This window comes from Gracilinanus agilis, chromosome 1, assembly GCF_016433145.1.
Source record: "Gracilinanus agilis isolate LMUSP501 chromosome 1, AgileGrace, whole genome shotgun sequence".
NCBI classification, from domain to species: domain Eukaryota; kingdom Metazoa; phylum Chordata; class Mammalia; order Didelphimorphia; family Didelphidae; genus Gracilinanus; species Gracilinanus agilis.
The window spans coordinates 780,875,449-780,895,543 of record NC_058130.1 but is presented as its reverse complement, the minus strand read 5'-3'; the positions used below and the strand labels follow the sequence as shown (position 1 = coordinate 780,895,543).

Here is a 20,095-nt window from a genome sequence, read left to right as displayed (position 1 = left end):
AGGGGGGTCAAAGAAAGGGTGGGAGCTGCACTCAGCGTGGGGAGCTCTGCTTCTCTCTGACGCCTTGCAAAAGCTTTTTAGAATGGAAGTGACTGAGCAAAAAGGAAAGAATGGGATCTAAAAGTAAATCACAGGCTTCCTACGTGCCACGCACCATGAGGAGGACTGCAGATACCAAGAGGAAAAGCAAGCGTGTTCTGAGAGCTCAGCAGCTGTGGGCACGGGAAGGCTCAGCGATCCTCAGAATGGCTCTGGAGGGCACAGACAGATCCGAGGGGAGGGCCTGGAGGAACAGGGCACACGCGGCGGGCCAAACGAGAGCCTCGGTCCTCAGTCTCTCCAGAAGGGTTAGTGGCCACCTCACATCGTTCCAAATGGTGTCTTTAGTCCCGCTGCTTTGCCTGGTGGAGTCTGGACAGCCAGGAATTTGGGGGGAAAGTGAAGGCAAGGCGAGGAGGGAGGGCCTTATGCCCAAGGTAGATAAGGAGGCGGCAAGATAGGATCCAGCTGCCCCTGACAAACTTGAGTCACCTACCAAGACAAATTACATCCCGGAGGATGGAAGAACTGGCCGACACGGCGGCTGAGCCACTGTCAGGACTCTAAAAGAGGCAGATTACTGAAGACAGGCAAATTCGATCTCCATTTTCAAAAAATGAAAGAGAATTTCATCTGCAAACTATATGCTACTGTTTGTTGTTCAGTTGCTTTAAAGCTGGGTCTGACTCTTTGGGATTCCATTTGGGGTTTTGTTAGCAGAGATACTGGAGCAGTTTGCCATTTCCTTCTCCCACTCATTTTACAGATGATGAACTGAGGCAAATGGGGTTAAATGACTTGCCTAAGGTCACACAGCTAGAAAGTATCTGGAGCCAGATTTGAACTCAGGAAGGTGGGTCTGCCTGGCGGCTGCAGTACCAACTCTCTATCCACTGCACCATCCAGATGCCCCATAAGAATGGAAGGTCATGAATACTGTAGGTGCCAGTGGCCCATGTTCAGACGTTTTTCAGTTGTGCTTGACTGAACGCATTTGGGCTTTTCTTGGCAGAGATCCTGGAGTGGTTTGCTGTTTCCTTCTCCAGCTCATTTGATGGATGAGGAAACGGAGGCAAACAGGATGAAGTGACTTGTCCAGAGTCACACAGATATTAAGTGTCTGAGGGCAGATTTGAACTCGGGTCTTCCAGACTCCAGCCCATCTGCTCCCTCTACTGTGCCACCTCGCTGCCCAAGATGTGCTATTGAACTTGACTTAAATTCCCATCGAATTCCAGCTGTCCTTACTGAGGGAAGCCCTTGTCCTGCTAGTCTCTCCTTGTCCCCTTGTTACAGAAGGAACAAGATGGCGGCTGGAAGGAATGCGGCGGACCAAATTTACATCTTTTCAGCATTTTGTAAATGGTGGTTGATTGGAGCTATTTTTGTGGGAAAGAGGAAGAGATGTGGCTTGGGCAAAAACACGATTGAGTAGATTGAGAACAGGCTGCACCGGCTGGCCCCGAAGAGGAGGCAGCTGGCCAAATGGCTCAGCTCAGTCTCAGAGTTAAGGGTTCAAAAACGGCCAGCGAGGACTGGCGAACAACCCTGAGGCTTCACTTCTGAGCAGAGATGGCGAACGGGGCGAACGGTGGGTGGTGGTGCCCCCGCTGCTGCCAGAGCTGGGCACCTGTCTCACCAGGGCGTAAACAACTTGGAACCAGGGAGAAAAGCCGCTCGCTGGTTTAGGTTCTGGGATGCTCACGGAGGCCACACAGCCCAAGGCAAAGGTGTGCCAACACAGTCCTGGCAGCACGTCTGGCCAGAGTGCGCATCCATCAGGGCTGGGATGGCTGGATGCACTGTGATACGGTGCCATGATAAATCCTTTTCTACTGGCACACGCACCCTCCCCCCTCCGGAGCACCACCAAGACGTCCCAGCTGGCCTCTCTCCTCCCACGGCTGCAAGCCCAGCTCTGACTGTGCCCCTCTCCCACTGGGCAGGCTCTGGGGGCTCCCTGCTGCCTCTGGGATAAGACACCAACTCCAATGTCTGGCATTTAGAGCTTTTCCTAGCCTGTGCCAGGCTTGTTGTCACTGCTCTCCCTTACACACCCAAGTTCCAACGAAGTGCCCACGGTGCTTGTTTTTCAGACACACAAGTCCATTCCTGTCTTGGGGTCTTTGAATAAAATAAATCTCTACCTCCAGGTCTAGAATGCCCACCCACCTACCCTCTGGCTCCCAGACCCCCAGGATTCCTTTCTTTTTTAAAAAATCCTCACCTTCTGTCTTAGAATCAATCCTGTGTATTGGTCCCAAGGCAGAAGAGCGGTAAGGGTAGGCGATGGGGTTAATTGACTTGCCCAGGGTCACACAGCTGGGAAGTGTCTGAGGCCAGACTGGAACCAAGTTTCCTTTCAGCGTTCAGATCAACAGCCACTTTCAAAAGGAGGCCCTTCTGGATCCCTCCTCCTGTAGTTGGTGGTGCCCCGTGTAGGTGTACGGCGCACCCATGATTTTTTTTTACACCTTTTTTTTTAAACCCTGACCTTATGTCTTAGAAGCAATACAAAGAATTGGTTCCAAAGGAGAAGAGTGGGAAGGACTAGGCAATGGGGGTGAGGTGACTCGCCCAGGGTCACCCAGCTAGAAAATATCTGAGGGATCATCCCTTCTCCAGGCCTGGTGCTCTATCCACCGAGCTCCTAGCATTGCAATCTTTCCTGACACCCAGGTTCCTAACTACAGTTCTCCTTAGCTTTTCCTTCTCCTTTACTCCCGCTGCCCACATCTAAGCAGCTGCTAAGTCTCATTGCTTCTACTTTCACATCCTGTCTTGCCCCTCTCCACCTGCCACCTTCTCACCTGGGCTACTCCCAGATGTTCCCCCTCCCTGCCCAGCTGCCAACATCAGCTTCCTAAGGCACAGGTTCCCTGCTCAAAACACCTCAGTGGCTCCCACCTGCCCACAGGCTCCAACACTTGCTGGGTCCTGATCGTGTGAACAAGGGGCATGAGAATTCCCACCGTCTCAAGTTATCCTGCTCGAACTATGGCACTGGTTCCAGGCCAATGGAAAGATGCATCCTGGCCCTCCGGAGTTTAGCTCTGACCCCCTTTTCTCCCTCAGTTCTTGTCATTCCCCTTCCCCAGCGCCATGTTTGGGCAGGCTGGACCCTCCCCGTCTCATCTCCACCCTCCAGAAGCTGGTCTTCCTTGAAGGCTCACAGCAGGAACCAATTCTCTCATGAAGTCTTGTTGTTCCTCCTCTTCTCTCTCATTATTTCGTGCTCTGTTGGTTTGGGGATGTGTCATGCTGCCCAAGGAGAAGGGACATTCTTCTGGGTGCCCCCACCCTGGCACAGTTGGTACCTGATAAATGGGGGTTGCTGCTCTTGGGCTTTTACCAATCTTTTAAAGCCCAATGCAAATGGCATCACAAAGCTTTCCCTGATCCTTCTGTCAGTAATAAACAACTTTCCCCCTGAGACACGACTCGGCAATTCTCTACCATGCTGATTATGCCTATTTCTGGGTCGTATCCTCATGCCAGGCTGCGAGGCACAGGAGGGCAGAAGCTGCGCCTGATCCAAACTCTGTACCCCTTCCAGCTCTGCAAACATCCGGGGGCTAAGAGATGCTTCAGACTCCTGAACTTCAATGAGGCTGGAATCACAGGCAATCTTGCCTCGGTCTCCTCCAATTCACATGTTTTTTCAGAGGCTGGGGAGGAGACAAGGTGGCCGCTCCCCTTTCTCCCAGGCCGGGCTCGTTCTCCCATCACCACCATCTCCACATGGCACAGGAACGGGGCTCCAAGGACGCTCCTGTCTTTGGCCCCCACTCAGGACCTTTCCCTCTGCAGACTAGGAAATCCAGAGGCAGAAAGAAGGCAGCCAGTGCTCCATGGGCGTCTGATTTCCAAGGTAGGCAGGTGGCTTAAGTTGGGGTCTGCTTAGGAAGCCACGATTCTAAAGCCTCCTGAGTGGCACCCAAAAGGAAACAGAGAACAGAGGGGCGAGACCTTGGAGCCAAATCTAAATCGGGGGTTTGGCCATGCCAGAAAGATCGTTCCATGAGCATAAAGCAGACTAAGCTCTTTAGACCAAGGAATTGTGTTCATTTTTTACAAATGAGGATCCAGCAGCTGCCATTTGTGTAAATAGCTAAGAACTAATGAGTCACAGCTACCGTATACAAAGCCGGGCCAAGCCCCCGCCTCCCCCTTTCCCCTGGTAGTAAGTGTTTATGTTTTCAGTCCTGGCACTGCATATTTTCATGGAGACATTGGCCATTGTGGTCAGCAAGATCTCGGGAGCCCACACAGGCTATTTGCTTCAAATCTGGAATTCTGAACCGGAAGGTCAGTCAAGAAACGTCCTCAGAGGCTCATGATGGTGAGAGACACAGGCTGGGCGAATGGAATGATTCCCAGATTTTCAATCTGGAGGGAAGGCTCCAGACCTAACTGATACGTGTCAGGCATGGAGCTGGGGGCAATCGCCGGCGAGCAGAGGGCTTGAGAGCCGGGAGAGGCCTCGGCCCTCGTCTACTCCAACCCTCTGACTTGGCAGAGGAAGAAACTGAGGCCAGAGACGGGAAGTAAGCTGCCCAAGGTCACCGAGGCAAGAGCAGCCAAGCCCAAAGCCCGCTAGCCTCCACTTAGTCCACTTCAGCAGGCTTGGTTTCCTCTGTACAAAATGTGCATAACGGCAGCCCTTGCCTCATCGGGCTGTGGGGACCACCAGTGAGAAAATGCATGTAAAGGATTCTGCCATCTTGAAGGCTTTGTAAATGTGCGCTATTCATTGGCATCATCTGGGACATGATGCCTCGGTGGGACTCCATTTTCCAACCTGTAAAATGGAGAGGATACCTGCACACTCCACTCCTCTGTACTATCGTGAGGACGGCAATCGGCAAACCCCAAAGTGTCGGGGAAATAGAGTTAGCGTCGTCATAGGGAGAAGCCACTACCCATAGGGCCAAAGCCCGAGAGGAGCATGAAGTCAGCGAGCAAACCCTTGCCTGCCCATTTGGGGGCGAGGAAGAGCTCTAAACTAGTGTCCACAGAGCCCCACGATGGCGTGTGAAGAGGCAGCCACAGAAAGAGGCCTCCTTCTTTCCCATCGGGAATGTGGGCAGCTGCCCCAAGGTCATCCGGCAGAAGAGAATCCGTCTGATTCAGGATTTACATTCCAGAGGACGAAAGAATGGACAACACGACCAGGAGAAACAGAAGCCTGGAAAAGTAGCTGCTTATGGCTCTTATTCTTGTTTCTGGGTTCTGAAACCCAATTCTTTTTCAGCTATTTTAAGTGTGGGGCATAAAAAGAACAATCGTTCAAATTAGGCCCCGTTCAGAAATATCTGACGCGTAAGATGCCAATCTGGGCCGGAAACCGGCTGCCAGTTTTTTTCCTAGAGAGAGAAGACAAGGGCAAGAATATAGGAACTTCTCACGCTTCCTCCTGTGAAAGAATGCTGCCTCCTCTTCCAGAGCGAAGGGGACTGTTTGCTCAGGCCCCGGAGGACATTCATGGGGAGGGCTCTCGGCAAGGTAAGGGGCCCACACCGATGGTCTGAGAACTGAGGAGGGGGGAAAGCGCCCGACCATCGCCGGGCTTCCTCGGCCTGCCCAGCGAGGCCCAGAACGCCTTCCAAAGCCACCCGAGCTCCATCCAGCTCTGGCCAGGCCACCTGAAAGCCACCAGAGGTGGCCTGATGACATCCACGAGCTGCTAAGCAGACGGCACACACAAAACTCATGGGAAATCGCAGCAAAAAGCAGGAATTAAACTGGTGGCTTAGTATAAAGGATGGTCAAAGCATCTGGATGACCCTGTGACACCCCCGGCCCCCGGAGAGGGCCCAGGTTAAACCCATTCGCCTTTCTCTGCCCTCATGATTCCTCTGGGATGAGATGCTGTTATTTTTAAATATCAAACTGGCTAAACATGTACAAATTCCATCCTGGCAGGACTGTGGGGAAATGGATGCTATCTGTCCTCCAAGCTAAATCTTAGGATGACATTAAGAGAAAAAAATGATGGGGCAGCTGGGTGGCTCAGTGGATAGGGAGCCAGACTCAGAGATGGGAGGTCCTAGGTTCAACCCTAGCCTCAGACACTTCCTAGCTGTGTGACCCTGGGCAAGTCATTCAGCCACTCTTTGGCCTTAAAAATGATACTTTTTTAAAGAGAGAGAGTGGCCAAAAGAATGCCCACCTTGTGGCTTAATATGAAATAGCAGAAAATGAGGAACAACCTCCACAGTCAGAGACCTGGGAATGGCTGAAGAGACTGTGCTTTGGACACAGCAGGATCCTGTGGAGCCCCTGAAATGATAGAGGGGAAACCCACAAAGCAGTCGGGAGACTGGCACAAAGTGAGGATGAGAGAATTAAGCGATCATACACGCCACTTCCAGCCACCCACCCAGATCCCAGGCTCCGACCTCTAGGGCCAGGAGCTCCTCGGAGGCCATTGAGGCCAACACCCTCGCTTTCTGGAGCAGCAAAGTGAGGCCCAAATCCACACGAGTAGGAAGCCTCCAAGGTGACAGGCGCCAAATCATGCCCCAAAGAGCCAACCAGCTAGGCCAAGGCTTGAGCATTCTCACTGCACCTTCTTCTCACCGAGGGCCTATTCAGCAGGAGGCACTGCCTAGTACTAGGGATAAAAAGAGAAAGCGGAGAGCCCCTGCCCTCAGGGAGCTGATATCAGGCCCTCCAGGCACGCTTCCATGGAGAGCAAACCAACAATCCTTTCCTGAGTCATCTAAGGGACTACTCAGGTCAGTAAATATTTCATGAGAAGCCAGTGTGGCCTGTGGGCTGGCTGCCAGGCTCTCCCTCTCCCTCTCCTCTCCACGGAGAAGTCATGCCAGGCAGGAGCTGCCTCTCCTCTGGGCTTCACACAGTGGATGCCCCCTCCGCCTCCCTCTGGCTGTTCTGAAGCTTTCTTTCTGCTTGTCTCTGTACTCCCGGCACGGTGCCCACCAGCAGTTAGGGCTCACCAATGTTTGCTGAGCTTGCAGAGCTCCCGTCTCTCGTGGGCTCCCTCGGCTGATTGCCTGGGCAGAGTCCCCAGTGTGGCGGATTCACGGAGCCTCCCAGAGGTGTCCATGGTCTGTGCGTCTCCCTTCGAGGCCCTTCCTCTGTGATCTCATTCTCGCTGCACAGCCAAGTCTCCTCCTGTCCCACGTGCTCCTGTCCCTGCAGACGGGCGCCTCTCGTGTGCCTGGGAGTCCTGGGCGGTAGCGTGTGCCACCCTGAAGCTTTCGGGTTCCTTGTCATCCTGGTCCTTCCAAGACTCCGCCATGGCACGACTTGTCATCCCACGTTTGGGCGACCACCAGAAGCACCGGGAGATTTTCCAGACAAAATGTGGCCCGGCTCTGCCCCACACTCTGGGCCCTGCACCTGCCCCAGATCCACACGATCGATGGACGGGCCGCCCTTCCAAGTGTACATCCAAATGTGGGCCGAGCTCTTCATCCGCTTTGTTCTCCCAGAGTGAATGGCCAGTTATCACGACTTGAGGCCAACAGCATAAAGTCATCAGCGAACAAGAAGCCCCAGAAAACCTCATCAACCTCTCAAGGAGGTCTGGGAAGCCATTCAAGCAGAGCAATCACTGGGAGGTAGTTTGGGGTCTCAACCCCCATCATAGCCAGAGCCCGAGATTCTGCGATTCGCAGCAATAGCCCGTGGCCGCAGCACTCCTTTGGTGGTCCTGCTGGCCTGGGGAGGGAGGCGGAATTGAAGCAGAGGCCGTGCTGCCTTCCAGAGCCCACATAGTGCTATTAGCTGGAAAACGTGGCAGCAAAATTCCTCAACTGCCCTTTTCCTCCTAACCTCCTGGGACACATGCAATGGAGGGGGCACGGGGTCCTACTCGAATGGCCTTAGCAGGACTCTGCTCTTGATTCTGTCCGTTTATTAATTTATTTTTACAGCTAGGAGCCGCAGAACCCTTCATTCGAGTGTTTGCCTGATGCCTGGTCATTGTGCAGAGAAGATTCTGAGCCCTGAAGGCCCCACCAGGGAGGCCCAAGCCCGAACTGCCCCAGCCTGGTGAGGAGTGAGGGGCAGAAGGTCTGCGGCCCGAGCCCCGGCCCCGGAGGCTTGTCTGCTCAACCATGGACCAAGGCTGGGATTTGGATTTGCAGAGACACAACGCTGCATCCTTGGGAGCGTTTGAAAAAGGACTCAAGCAATTACTGAAAAAATAAGCTATGACCTCTAGAAATGGGAAGCCCTGGGTTCAAATTTGACTTCAGACACTGCCTAGCTGGGTGACCCTGGGCAAGTCACCCGACCCCCATCACCTAGCCCTTACCGTTCTTCTGCCTTGGAACCCATACACAGTATTGATTCTAAGATGGAAGGTGGGGGTTTAACACACACACACACACACACACACACACACACACACACACCCCTTTGTTTTCCAATTAGTACTTCAGGAAAAAACACAGCTGTGCCCAAAGGATTATAATGAATTGCTCGTTCTGCTTTTTCTTTCCTAACATGCTCCATATTCTCACTATCTTCTATATTTCTCGTTCCTGAGGTACCCCCTGGAGACATGGGGCCTGGGCCGGGGGGAGCCTCGGCTCTCTGGGGTGGAGCTCGGCGATGGGCTGTGGAGCTGCTGCCTGAGGACGAGGTTAGTTCATGCTTGGAGAGGCTCCCCGATGATCAACTTATTGGCTAGAACGACTAAGGAAAGGCGGCTCTCTAAAGCGACAGGCAGGCATCCACGCTAACTTACCGGCTCAGGCCAAAGCCCCTTTGATGCCTCATTCTAAACCCGCACGGACGGACAGATGGATGGATGGCACACTCGACTTTGCTCTGGTTTTTCCCTGCGGGACTCCAAGTGGGCCCCCCCTCATTCTCCTTTGCTCTGCGCTTCGCACTGTCCACTTTGCTCTTTTTAGGCCGGGAGAGCGTGACGGGCACTTGGGGAACCACGAGGAGCCTTTCCTCTTTCTAATGGCTCCCCAGCTCACCCACAGCCTGTCTCCTGATGCTTCCCACGTCTCGCCAGGCCGCGCTCCAGAAGGACACGGCACCACACGCACCGGTGCACTCCTCTCTCCCAGCCCACCAACCCTGCAGTGCCTTTACAAGTTTTCTTTGTTTTAAAAAATGTACAGAATGTGAATTAGTCTCTGCCTTCTCTAAACACTTTTTAAAAACTCTTACCTTCTCTCTTAGGATTGATACAAAGATTTCTCCCAAGGCAGAACAGCAGGAGAACTAGGCAATGGGGCTAAGTGACTTGCCCAGGGTCACCCAACTAGGAAGTGTCTGAGGGAAGATTTGAACCCAGGTCCTCTTGATTCCAGGCCTGGCTCTCGATCCACTGAGCCACCTAGATCTATACACTTTAAACTGAGAATATTTCTTTTTTACAAGCCCAGTTTTGAGAGCAAACCAACCACATGGTTAAAAAAAGTAAAGCTTTGGCACCTGCGCCTTTGCCAACAAACAGACTACCTGGTGCCGCCGCACACGGAGGCTCTCACTCATCCCCGGGCTTCATCCGCATCTGGGCTTGCATCTGCTCAATCATCTCCTGCATCCTTCGGAGCTGTAAGGCAAGAGGAGACAGTCAGCACCCCCAGAAGCTGGGCCTGCAGGAGCGCATTGGGCACTTTGAACAGGAAACAGAACTCCCAGCTCGTGGCCCTCCTTCCTCCTGAGACAGTGCTCAAAGGCCTGGCCGGAGTTTATTACTCCTAGGAAACGCCCAACATTCCACCTTTCTGCTCCCGAAGGACAAAGATGGCTGTGTGTGGTTCAGTACCAGAATCCCCAGAGCACAAGCCGAGGGGGGCTTCTGTTTCCTATCAGCCCACCCACACTCGGGCTTCCCAGACGGCCCCACTTCCTTTCTGCAGCTGAGGAAGCTGGATGAGCCCAGGATGAGCCCTCTTAGTTACCAGACATGGGATCAGCTGCCTCCTGGCAGAGCTGTGGGCACAGGAGAGGGAGCTCCCGGTCTTGTTAGGGGGAAGAACGCCCGCCTCCCCCTTCAGGCTTGTCCCATAAAATTCTGGTCTGCATCTTTCCAGAGACCTAACACAAAGAAGCTCCACAACACTGGCGCCTGGGCTCTGGTTCCTTTACAGTTTCAGGAGTGCCAGGGAAGCCCTCGAGGTGCCATCTGCTGCCTCTTATTCCTACCCCACAACCATCTGCCCATCTTCCTTTCCAAAAATTCCTGTCTCGTTGATGGCTTTAATGCCACTTGTGGTACACGGAGCGTCTTCCCTGGGAACATGCCTCGGCCTGCGTAGGCCCTTCACATCCTTGGGCCTGAGATCACTGGCTCTTGGGTTACTTGTAAGATACTTAAGACACGTGTGCGAAGAAGCACCTTGGGGTGTCCCATTGTCTCCCCTGTTGTTCTGTGGGCCTTCAGCCTCTCCCGGCCCAGCCCAGGCTGGCCACCTTCACTCTAGGCAATAGCATTGGTCTGAAGCCCAACACTGGCTTCTCCCTCCCAGCTCTATTGCTCACTTGCTGTGAGATTGTCCACAAATCTCCCTCCCTCCCCCCAGCAAATGAGAGCAGCTAGAATAAGTGAGTTCTGGGACCCTTCGAGGTCTCTAGAAGAGCTGCAGTGACAGGTTTCTGGATTTCTAGATTCTGCCCAAATAAACCTGAAATTCTGCTATCCAGCTGTTGAGAATAGAGCGGGTCCTCGGGCCGTCCTTGGGCCCAGAGCCGCCACAGCCTGCCTGACCCGGGGAAGGAACCCCAACCCAAATCCACCGCTCTGTCCATGGGATGCCGAGAGCTGGTCACTGTCTTGGCAAGAGAAATGGCCAACTGTGAAGAAGCTACACCGTGGTCCTGGACAAGGTGAGAGAACCCACTATTGTTGGGTCCTGCCCTCCTTGGGGAGTCAGGCTGGTGAAGCCTGTGAATCCCTTCTCAGAATCACGATTCTAAATGCATAACAAAGCAGAATACAAGGTACATAGGAAGACGACAGTAGAGAAATAAAGAAATGAAGAACAGCCCCAGGAGGGTCTTCCTGCCTCTATTCTCTCTCCCCTGAAGGCCACCCTGCATTCAGCTGCCAAAGTGATGGGTCTGACCCGAACTCCCTACTCAAACTCCAGAGTTTCAAAGTCCTTCATGATGATAATGATCAACACATTTATAGGACACCATGCGCCAGGCACTGGGCTAGGCATTTTATGAATATCTCATTAGATCCTTATAACAATTCTGGGATGGGGCACTGTTCTTATCCCTAGTTTACAGGTGAAAAAACTATTAATTGACTTGCTGGGGTCAAGTGTCTAAGGCCAGATTTGAACTCAGGCCCCTTCCTCACTTCAAACTTTTATACTTTACTGACTTCCACAAAGTATAACTTCCTGTCTCACACATGAGACACTCCATGTCTCCATACTGGGCATCTTCTCTGGCTTTCCCCAATACATGAAACATTCTTCCCCTCTGTCACTGCCTCCTGTTTCTGGACTTCAAGTCTCTACTAAAATCCCATTTTCTGCAAGATTTTCCCAGTCTTCATTAACTTTAGCATTTTCCCTCAGAAACTATCCCTAATTTAGCCTGCATTTATCTTGTTTGTCCAATCTGGTTTCCATGTTGTCTCCTCACTAGGCTGGGAGCTGCCTTTCTATGTGTGCCTACTATTTAGCACAGCACCTGCCTGGCATCCAGTGGGCACTGAAATGCCTGCTCCCTGTCTCTGAAGACACTGGGGGCTTTACCACCTTTCAGTGGCTCCTGTTTCCTGGGCCTCGAATGTCTCTCATATAATCTCATGGTGTTCATTTCTTTCTATCTTATCAACTAATACTGGTGCCTCTTCCTCTAGGAAGACCTTCCTAATCAATAAAGGCCTTCTCTCTTTGGTATCACTGTGAACTCCACAATGGCAAGGGTCACTTAGAGCAGTGTTTTGCAGAGGGTAGAGCCAAGATGGCAGAATGAAGGCAGGGAATCACCTGAGCTCTCCCAAATTCCATTCCATACAATGTTAAAATAACACCTCACAATGAATTCTGAAGCAGCAAAAAAAAAAAAAAAAAAAAAAAAAGAGAGAGAACAAAGTGAAGCAATCTTCCTGCTCAAGACAACCTAGAAGGTTGGCAAGAAAGGTTTGTCACCCTGGGGTGAAAGCGGAGCCCTGTCCAACACAACCTGCCCATTGCAGTCCTCACTCATGGCAGCAGGCCATAGGGGCAACTGAATTAGTGGTGATAGCAGTGGCTTCTGGAACTCTCAGCACATAGGCAGTAAGGGAGTAAGGAAAATTGGTTAGAAGAAGATTGCAGGCTACTGCTGGCACTGGGTGCAAGATTCTGTTGTATTGCCCATACGTGGTTCCGGATTACAATTCCAGGACCAGGAAGAGGATCACCAGAAGCAGAGACCCCAGTCATAGCTCTAGAATAGAAAAGAGTGCTTGTGGTCACTCACAGACCAGAGCACAGGCCAGGAAAACGGTGACCACACCTCTGCTTAGATCATGCTATCTTGGAATAACTAGAACTTGTAGATCCCCAGAACTAGCTTTGAACACAGAATCATGAAAAATATGAAGCTTGAGAAAGTGCACCCTCCACCCTGGGAGCAGAGTTCAACTTTAAAATAAAGTTAAAAGTAAAAAAAAAAAGACTAGAAAAATGAGCAAACATAAAAAAAAGAACCTGACTGTGGATAGTTCCTATGGTGACAGGGAAGACCAAAACATGAATTCAGAAGACAATGAAATCAAAGAAGCTGAAAGCAAAGCCTCAAAGAAAAATGTGAATTTGTCACACACCCTGGAAGAGGTCAAAAAGGATTTTAAAAATAATAAGAGAGGAAGAGGAAAAAAAAAATGAAAGTGGTACAAGAAAGAGTCATTGGCTTGCTGAAGGAGGCCCAAGAAGAAGATAACACCTTAGAAATAGAATAGTCCAAATGGTAAAGAGGCACAAAAATATATTGCAGAGAAGAATTTCTTAAAAAGCAGAATTGGGCAATGGAAAAAGAGGTACAAAATTCACTGAAGAAAAGAATTTCTTAAAAGTAGAATTGGGAGGGAGGCAGCTGGGTATCTCAGTGGATTGAGAGCCAGGCCTAGAGACGGGAGGTCCTAAGTTCAAATCTGGCCTCGGACACTTCCCAGCTGTGTGACCCTGGGTAAGTCACTTGACCCCCATTGCCTAGCCTTTACCACTCTTCTGCCTTGGAGCCAATACACAGTATTGACTTCAAGACAGAAGGTAAAGGTTTAAAAAAAAAAGTAGAATTGGTCAAATGGAAAAAGAGGGACAAAGCTTACTGAAGAAAATAATTCATAAAATCAAAATTGAGCAAGTGGAAGCTAATGACTCTAGGAGACATTAAGAAACAATAAAACAGGGGGCAGCTGGGTAGCTCAGTGGATTGAGAGCCAGGCCTAGAGACAGGAGGTCCTAGGTTCAAATCCGGCCTCAGACACTTCCCAGCTGTGTGACCCTGGGCAAGTCACTTGACCCCCATTGCCTACCCTTACCAATCTTCCACCTATAAGTCAATACACAGAAGTTAAGGGTTTAAAAATTTAAAAAAAAAAAGAATGTAAGCTCCTCGAGGGCAGGGAGTGTTTAAAAAAAAAGAAACAATAAAACAAAATCAAAAGAACAAAAAAATAGAATAAAATGTGCAACATTTCATTGGAAAAACAATTGACCTGGAAAACAGATTGAGGAGAGATTATTTTAAGAATTATTGGACTACCTAAAAGTCATGATTTAGAGAAAAGAAACAAAGAATGAAACAAAGAAACAAAGACTCCACCAATTATCTTCTGAAAGAGATACAAAAATGAAAACTCCCAGAAATATTATAGCCAAATTCTAGTGCTCACAGGTCAAGGAGAAAATATTGCAAGTAGCCAAAAAAATTCAAATATTGTGGAATCATAGTCAAGTTCACACATGATATGACAGCTTCCATATCAGAAGGGGTGGAGGGACTAAGACATGATATTCTGAAAGGAAAAGGATCTAGGATTACAACCAAGAATCACCTAGCCAAAAAAAAAAAGTATAAACCTACAGGGAAATAAACAGATATTTAATGAAATAGAGAACTTTTAAGCATTCTTGATGAAAAGACCAGACCTGAATAGAAATTTTGAGATCCAAATTCTTATTGTTGGGTTATGTCTGACTCTGACTCTTTGGGGGTTTTCTTGGCAAAGATACTGGAGTCATTTTCCTTTTCCTTCTCCAACTCATTTTGCAGATGAGGAACTGAGGCAAACAGGGTTAAGTGGCTTGTCCAGGGTCCCACGGCTAGGAAGTGTCTGAGATCTAATTTGAACTCATGAAAATGAGTCTTCATGATTCTAAGTTCAGTGCCTTGTCCATTATGCTGCCTAGATGCCCCATAAAAAAGTAAACATGAAAGAGAAATTATAAGGGATTCAATAAACTATTTACATTCTGATATGGTAAGAAGATACATGTAACTTCCAAGAATCATCATTTTTAGGGCAGTTAGAAGGAAGGACTCTACATAGACAGAGGGCATGGGTATGAGTTGATTATGTTGGGATAATCTAAAAAATGAAGGAGTGAGAAGGAGGGATTCACTGGGAGAAGAGGAGGGGTAGAACGTGGTGAATTATGTCACATAAAAGAGATATGAAAGAGCTTTTGCAGTGGAGGGAAAGATGAAAGGATAGCAGGCAATGTTTGGACCTTACCCTCATCAGAAATGGCTCAAAAAGGGAATAACATCCACATTCAGTTGGGTTTAGAAAGCTATCTCACCTTATAGGGAAGAAGAAGGGGATAAGAAAAGAGAGAGCTAATAGAAGAGCAGATTGGAGAAGGTGGTGGTAGGAAGCAAAACACTTCTGTGGAGGGACAGGGTAAAGATATGCAGACAAACAAACAGAGACAGAGAAAGAGAGAAAAGAGGAAGCAGGATGGGGGGAAATAAACAGTTAGCAATCCTAACTATAAAAGTGAATGAAATTAACCCACCTGTAAACAAGAAGTAGATTAAAAAAGATAATCCTACAATACATTGTTTACAAAAAACATACTGGAAGCAGAAAGACACACAGAGTAAAGCTAAGGAGCTGGAGGAAAATCTATTATGCTTCAGCTGGAGTAAAAAAAAAAAAAAGCAAGCATACTGATCATGATCTTAGACAAAGCAAAAGCAAAAATAGATGGAATTGAAAGAGATACATAGAGAAACTACATTTTGTTAAAAGGTACTATAGATAATGAAGCAAAAGCAATACTAAACATATATATATACCAAATGGTATAGCATCCAAATTCTTAAAGGAAAAGTTAAATAAATAAATATAGGGAAAAAAAGACAGTAAAGCTATATTAGTGGGGAACCTCAACTTGCCCTTCTCTGGCCTAGATGAATCTAAACAAAAAATAAACAAGAAAGAAATTGAGGAAATAAATAGAACTTTAGAAAAGTTAAATATGATGGACCTCTGGAGAAAATTAAATGGGACTAGAAAGGAATATACTTCATGTAGGTACATGGCACTTACACAAAAAGTAACCATGTATTAGGGCATAAAACTCTCACATCCAAATGTGGAAAAGCCTAATAATAAATGCATTCTTTTCAGATCATAATGCAATAAAAATTACATTCAAGAAAGGGCCATGGAAACAGATTAAAATTAATTAGAAATCAAATAATCTAAGCCTGAAGATGAGTGAGTCAAAGAACAAATCATAGAAACAATCAATAATTTCATTAAAGAAGATGACAATGAGATAAGTGTACCAAAATTTTTGAGATTCAGCCAAAGTAGTACTTATGGAAAAATTTATATCTCCTAATACTTATATCAACAAAACAGAGAAAGAGCAGATCAACAAAATGGGCAAGAAACTAAAAAAGCTAGAAAAATAACACATTAAAAATCCCCAGTTAAACATCAAATTGGAAATCCTGAAAATCAAAGGAGAAATTAACAAAATTGAAAGTAAGAAAACCATTGAACTGACAAATAAAACTAAGCATTGGTTTTATGGGGGGGGAGGGGAACAGTAAAATAGATAAACCATTGGTTGATTTGATTTTAAAAAAGAAAATCAAATAACCAGTATCAAAAATGAAAAGGGTGAATTCACCACCAATGAAGATAGGAACTATTTTGCCCGGCTATATGCCAATAAATCTAACAATCTAAGTGAGATGGATAAATATTTACAAAAATATGAATTGCCCAGATTAACAGAAGAGGAAACTGAATAGTTAAATAACCCTGTCTTAGAAAAAGAATGTAACAAGCCTTCAATAAGCTCTCTAAGAAAATATACCTAGCACTAGATGGATTCACAAATGAATTCCATCAAACATTTAAAGAACAATTAACGCTATACCACATAAAACTATTTGAGAAAACAGACAAAGGAGTCCTTCCAAATTCCTTTTACAGCACAAATTGGTGCTGAAACTGAAACCAGGAAAACAAAAATGGAGTAAGTAGAACGTTTTACAGAACAAGTATTTAATAAATGTTTGTGGAACTGAATCGAGCTGATGTGTTTAGACTGAGGATTAGGGGGCTCTGAGCAAACTTAAAGGAACAGACAAAAGGGGGTCATTTGGACACCACCGAGGTCTTCCTTCAGAGCCCAGGTGCATCTTCTCCAGGTAGCTAAGGTCCTCTACATCCCAAGTCTTGATCACTTTTTATTCCACTCAAATGTGATCTGGGTGAAGGAGCTTTCTACCTGTGTAGAAATTCAAAGTGAAGAGGCAGCAATGGTGTAAGAAATGGAAAGGGCACTGGATCGGAAGTCGGGAGTTAGGGGTCCGAGCCGCGGCTCTGCCTCTCACCAGCTTCTTCCTCTATAAGGAGGCAAGGACAGAGAAGCTTCCCTCTTTAGGGCTCTCCCCTTCCTGGATGCAAAGATTTGGTATTCTCTTATACTGAATCCCCCCAGGAGAAGTTCGGAAGGTCCTCTGGTTCGAGGACTGTCTCTTGGTAACCCAGGGCTGGGCTCGGCTTCATAAATGCTCACTGGGTTGAATTAGCCAAGTGACCATGGGCAAGATGCAGTGACCCGAAGCAATGTGCTCACGCTGAGGCATGCTGAGTTTGAGAGACACCAGGATGGCCACATTCAGGAAGCAACAGAAGCTCCCAGGGAGAAGCTAGAAAGAGAAGAAGTCGTCACAAAGGAATTCTCCTTTCTATGACTTCAACGTTAACAGGGCATTTTCCTCATAACGCTTGGCTCATCCAATAGGGCAGGCAAGTGTTATCATCCTGGGGGAGTTTCTGTCCAGATCTGGCCTTTCATGAGGAAATGCTTCTTACCAAGAAGATCTGCAATTGCTCTCACTTTCCAGTGTTAGAGAGTAGCCTGGGAGCCTGCGAGTTTAAGAACCTTGTCCACATAGTCATGGGTTGGAAGCAGGCCTTGAACCCAGGCCATCCCGACTGGGGGACCAGAGACTTATGTCCAATATGTGCCCAATTTATAGATTGAGGAGACACTCTGCAGCCTGCTCAAGGCCACCCAGCTAAGAGGTCCCAGAGCCAAGCCTTAGACCCAGAGGTAGAGGCTCCTGGCCCGCTGTTTCATGTCCCCTCTCCAAAGACAGTGCGAGTGGCAAAGCGGAGAACTTCTTGGACAGGCAGAACCTGACCAGGGAAGGAGAGAGGTTCAGGGCCGCATATACTTGGAGGAGTCGCCAGAACTAGAGGAGCTGAAGGGGATGGAAGCCCAAAGGAGTTGGCCAACGGGGCCAACAGCACAGAGCTCCAAGGAGGAGGCGAGCACGAGAGGACCCGGCAGGACTTGGTTAGAATTTGAACTCCGTGGGATGAAGGCTGTGCCAAAACTGAGTGAAACCATGAGCCTAATCCCGCCCTGGGACAACTTGACTGCGTGGTAAGTTGAACGCCAGGACTAAAGTTGGATGATTCAGCTTTCTGAGCTCAAATCTGGCCTCAGACACTTCCTAGCTGTGTGATCCTGGGCAAGTCACTTCATCCTGTTGGTCTCAGTTTCCTCTTATGTAAAATGAGCTGGAGAAGGAAATGGCCACCTGCTCCAGTATCTTTGCCAAGAAAACTTCACAAAGAGTCAGACACAACTGAACAACAACGAAATCTCTCCCCTCTCCCCAGAGACCCAGTGTGGTATAAGATTTTTGCCCCCAAATATTGGGGGAAATGTGTGCATGTTTGTTCTTGCTCTCTCTTTGAAGGATGTTTGTAAACGTTAATTTGATGTTAAGTGACTAAATGGAAGTCAGAGCCTTTAAAACACCAGACCTTTAAAAATGGGGAAATACAATGGAGAGAATCCCCCAATGCCCTTCAAGGTACCGGAGAAGCTGGGCATGAGGGGTAAGACAGAACATATTACCCAGGAACAAAAAGAATATTTGAAAAAGAACATTTTCATTACTTATTAAGACCAATGTATGCTTAATAAATCAGAAATTACAATTCTATGGCTTCATGCAGGGCTGATTATGGCCCTCTTCGTGCCAAGGCCTGCTGTCTGCCAGTCATCTCCTATTTTTTCTGACCGTCACTCATTTGTATGTTGCTGTTTGCATGTCTCCCCCACTGCACTGTGAGCTCCTGGAAGGCAATCACCGAAGTGAGGGGAGCTGTTGTTGGGCTTTTCCCCCCTTTCTGTCTATCCCGGTGCATAGCGTAATGCCTGGCACATAGTAGGCATTTAATAAGTAAATGTCTGTTGATTTGAGAAGCTTACTGCTAACACTCAGGGGGGCAGTTTCAGGAACTTAGTAGGGACAGAAGCCAGACTCATGGCATAAGAGAGGAATAGGTTGGGGAAATGGGCCAGGCAACGGGTACAAACCATTTATTAGATTGACTTAGTAACTAAGGGAAGGAGAGAAATAAGAGGGTAGCAAGGAAAGGCTAGCAGGGCAACATCTTAAAAGATTTCTTCAATAAATATTTGCTGAAGACCCTACTATGTGTTAGGCACAAAGAAATATATGGCTGCTGTCTGCTGACAGTAACAGGGACATGGCAGCCTAGGACTTACTGAAAGGGAGTTACAGAAATGAGGTGAGGCCTGCTCCAACCTGGCCCCACCTGAACCCTCCAAGCTGATCTCTACTTCTCCTCTCACCTCCTACCTGATTTGATTCACACTGGACTGCACCCTCCCACCTCTGGGCCTTTGTTCGGGCCTGTCCCCACGCCTAGAATGTCCTCTCTCACCCTCCTAACCATTTTGAAAGCCTCCTCTGGAAACCTCCTTTGGACTTCATTAAAGTTCTCTGTTTTGCACCTCCCAAATTATGTAATATTGTATATTCTAATTCTCTAAATTTATCTCAGCTTCCTCAGTTCCCCAAGGGCTGGGGCCATGCCTCAGTGTCTAATCTAAGTTTTATATCTCCTCCACTGCCTCGTACAAGAGTGCTTTACACAGAGGGAGAGAAATGTTGGTAAAATGGACAATCTTTGAGCATAGAGCCTGGTTAGATCAATAAGATACCTGTGTGCCTCCATACGCAAACACTGAGGTTACTTCTAGCTGGGGTCATAGGGAGAAAGTAGGGTTGGAGCTGAGCTTTGAAATACGGACGAGATTTCATTAGGCAACGAGAATGGGCAAATCCATTCCAGGTGGGGCAAATGACACCAGCAAAGGCACAGAAATAGGAAAGCGTAAGGCCTGGCCTGACAATGATGGGGAGGCCAGTGCGGCTGGGTGAGATGAACTGGCTAGAGGGCTACAGGACTGAGAACTAGAGATGTCACTTGCAAAGCCAAGAACGTGATACCAAAGAGTTGGGGCTTCAGCCTGCAGGCTCCAGGAACTCTCAGCTGGGACAGCTGCCCAACCCAACTGCCACTTTAAGGACATTAATTTGCTATTCGGGATGGACAGAAGGGGAATGAGAAAAAAAAAAACACAAAAAACATACCTCAAATTTCTTAAGAAACTTAAAGTTTAGAAACTTCCTTCCTTCCTTCCTTCCTCCCTCCCTCCTTCCTTCCTTTCTTTCTTTCTCTCACTCTTTCTTTCTCGTACTCTTTCTTTCTCTTCCTTCCTTCCTTCCTCCCTCCCTCCCTCCTTTCTCTTTCTTT

General features: G+C 48.2%; 1 protein-coding gene across 1 annotated transcript in view; it reads right to left on the bottom strand.

Annotated features, from left to right (window-relative positions):
• LOC123245588 (septin-2) overlaps window positions 1–20,095 on the bottom strand; it is a 123,314-nt gene that overhangs the window by 22,273 nt on the left and 80,946 nt on the right. Inside the window, exon 13 of the mRNA XM_044674538.1 lies at window positions 9,493–9,586. Within this exon, the coding sequence (XP_044530473.1) occupies window positions 9,518–9,586 (69 nt within the window). The 3' untranslated portion in view covers window positions 9,493–9,517. The remainder of the gene's footprint in view (window positions 1–9,492; window positions 9,587–20,095) is intronic.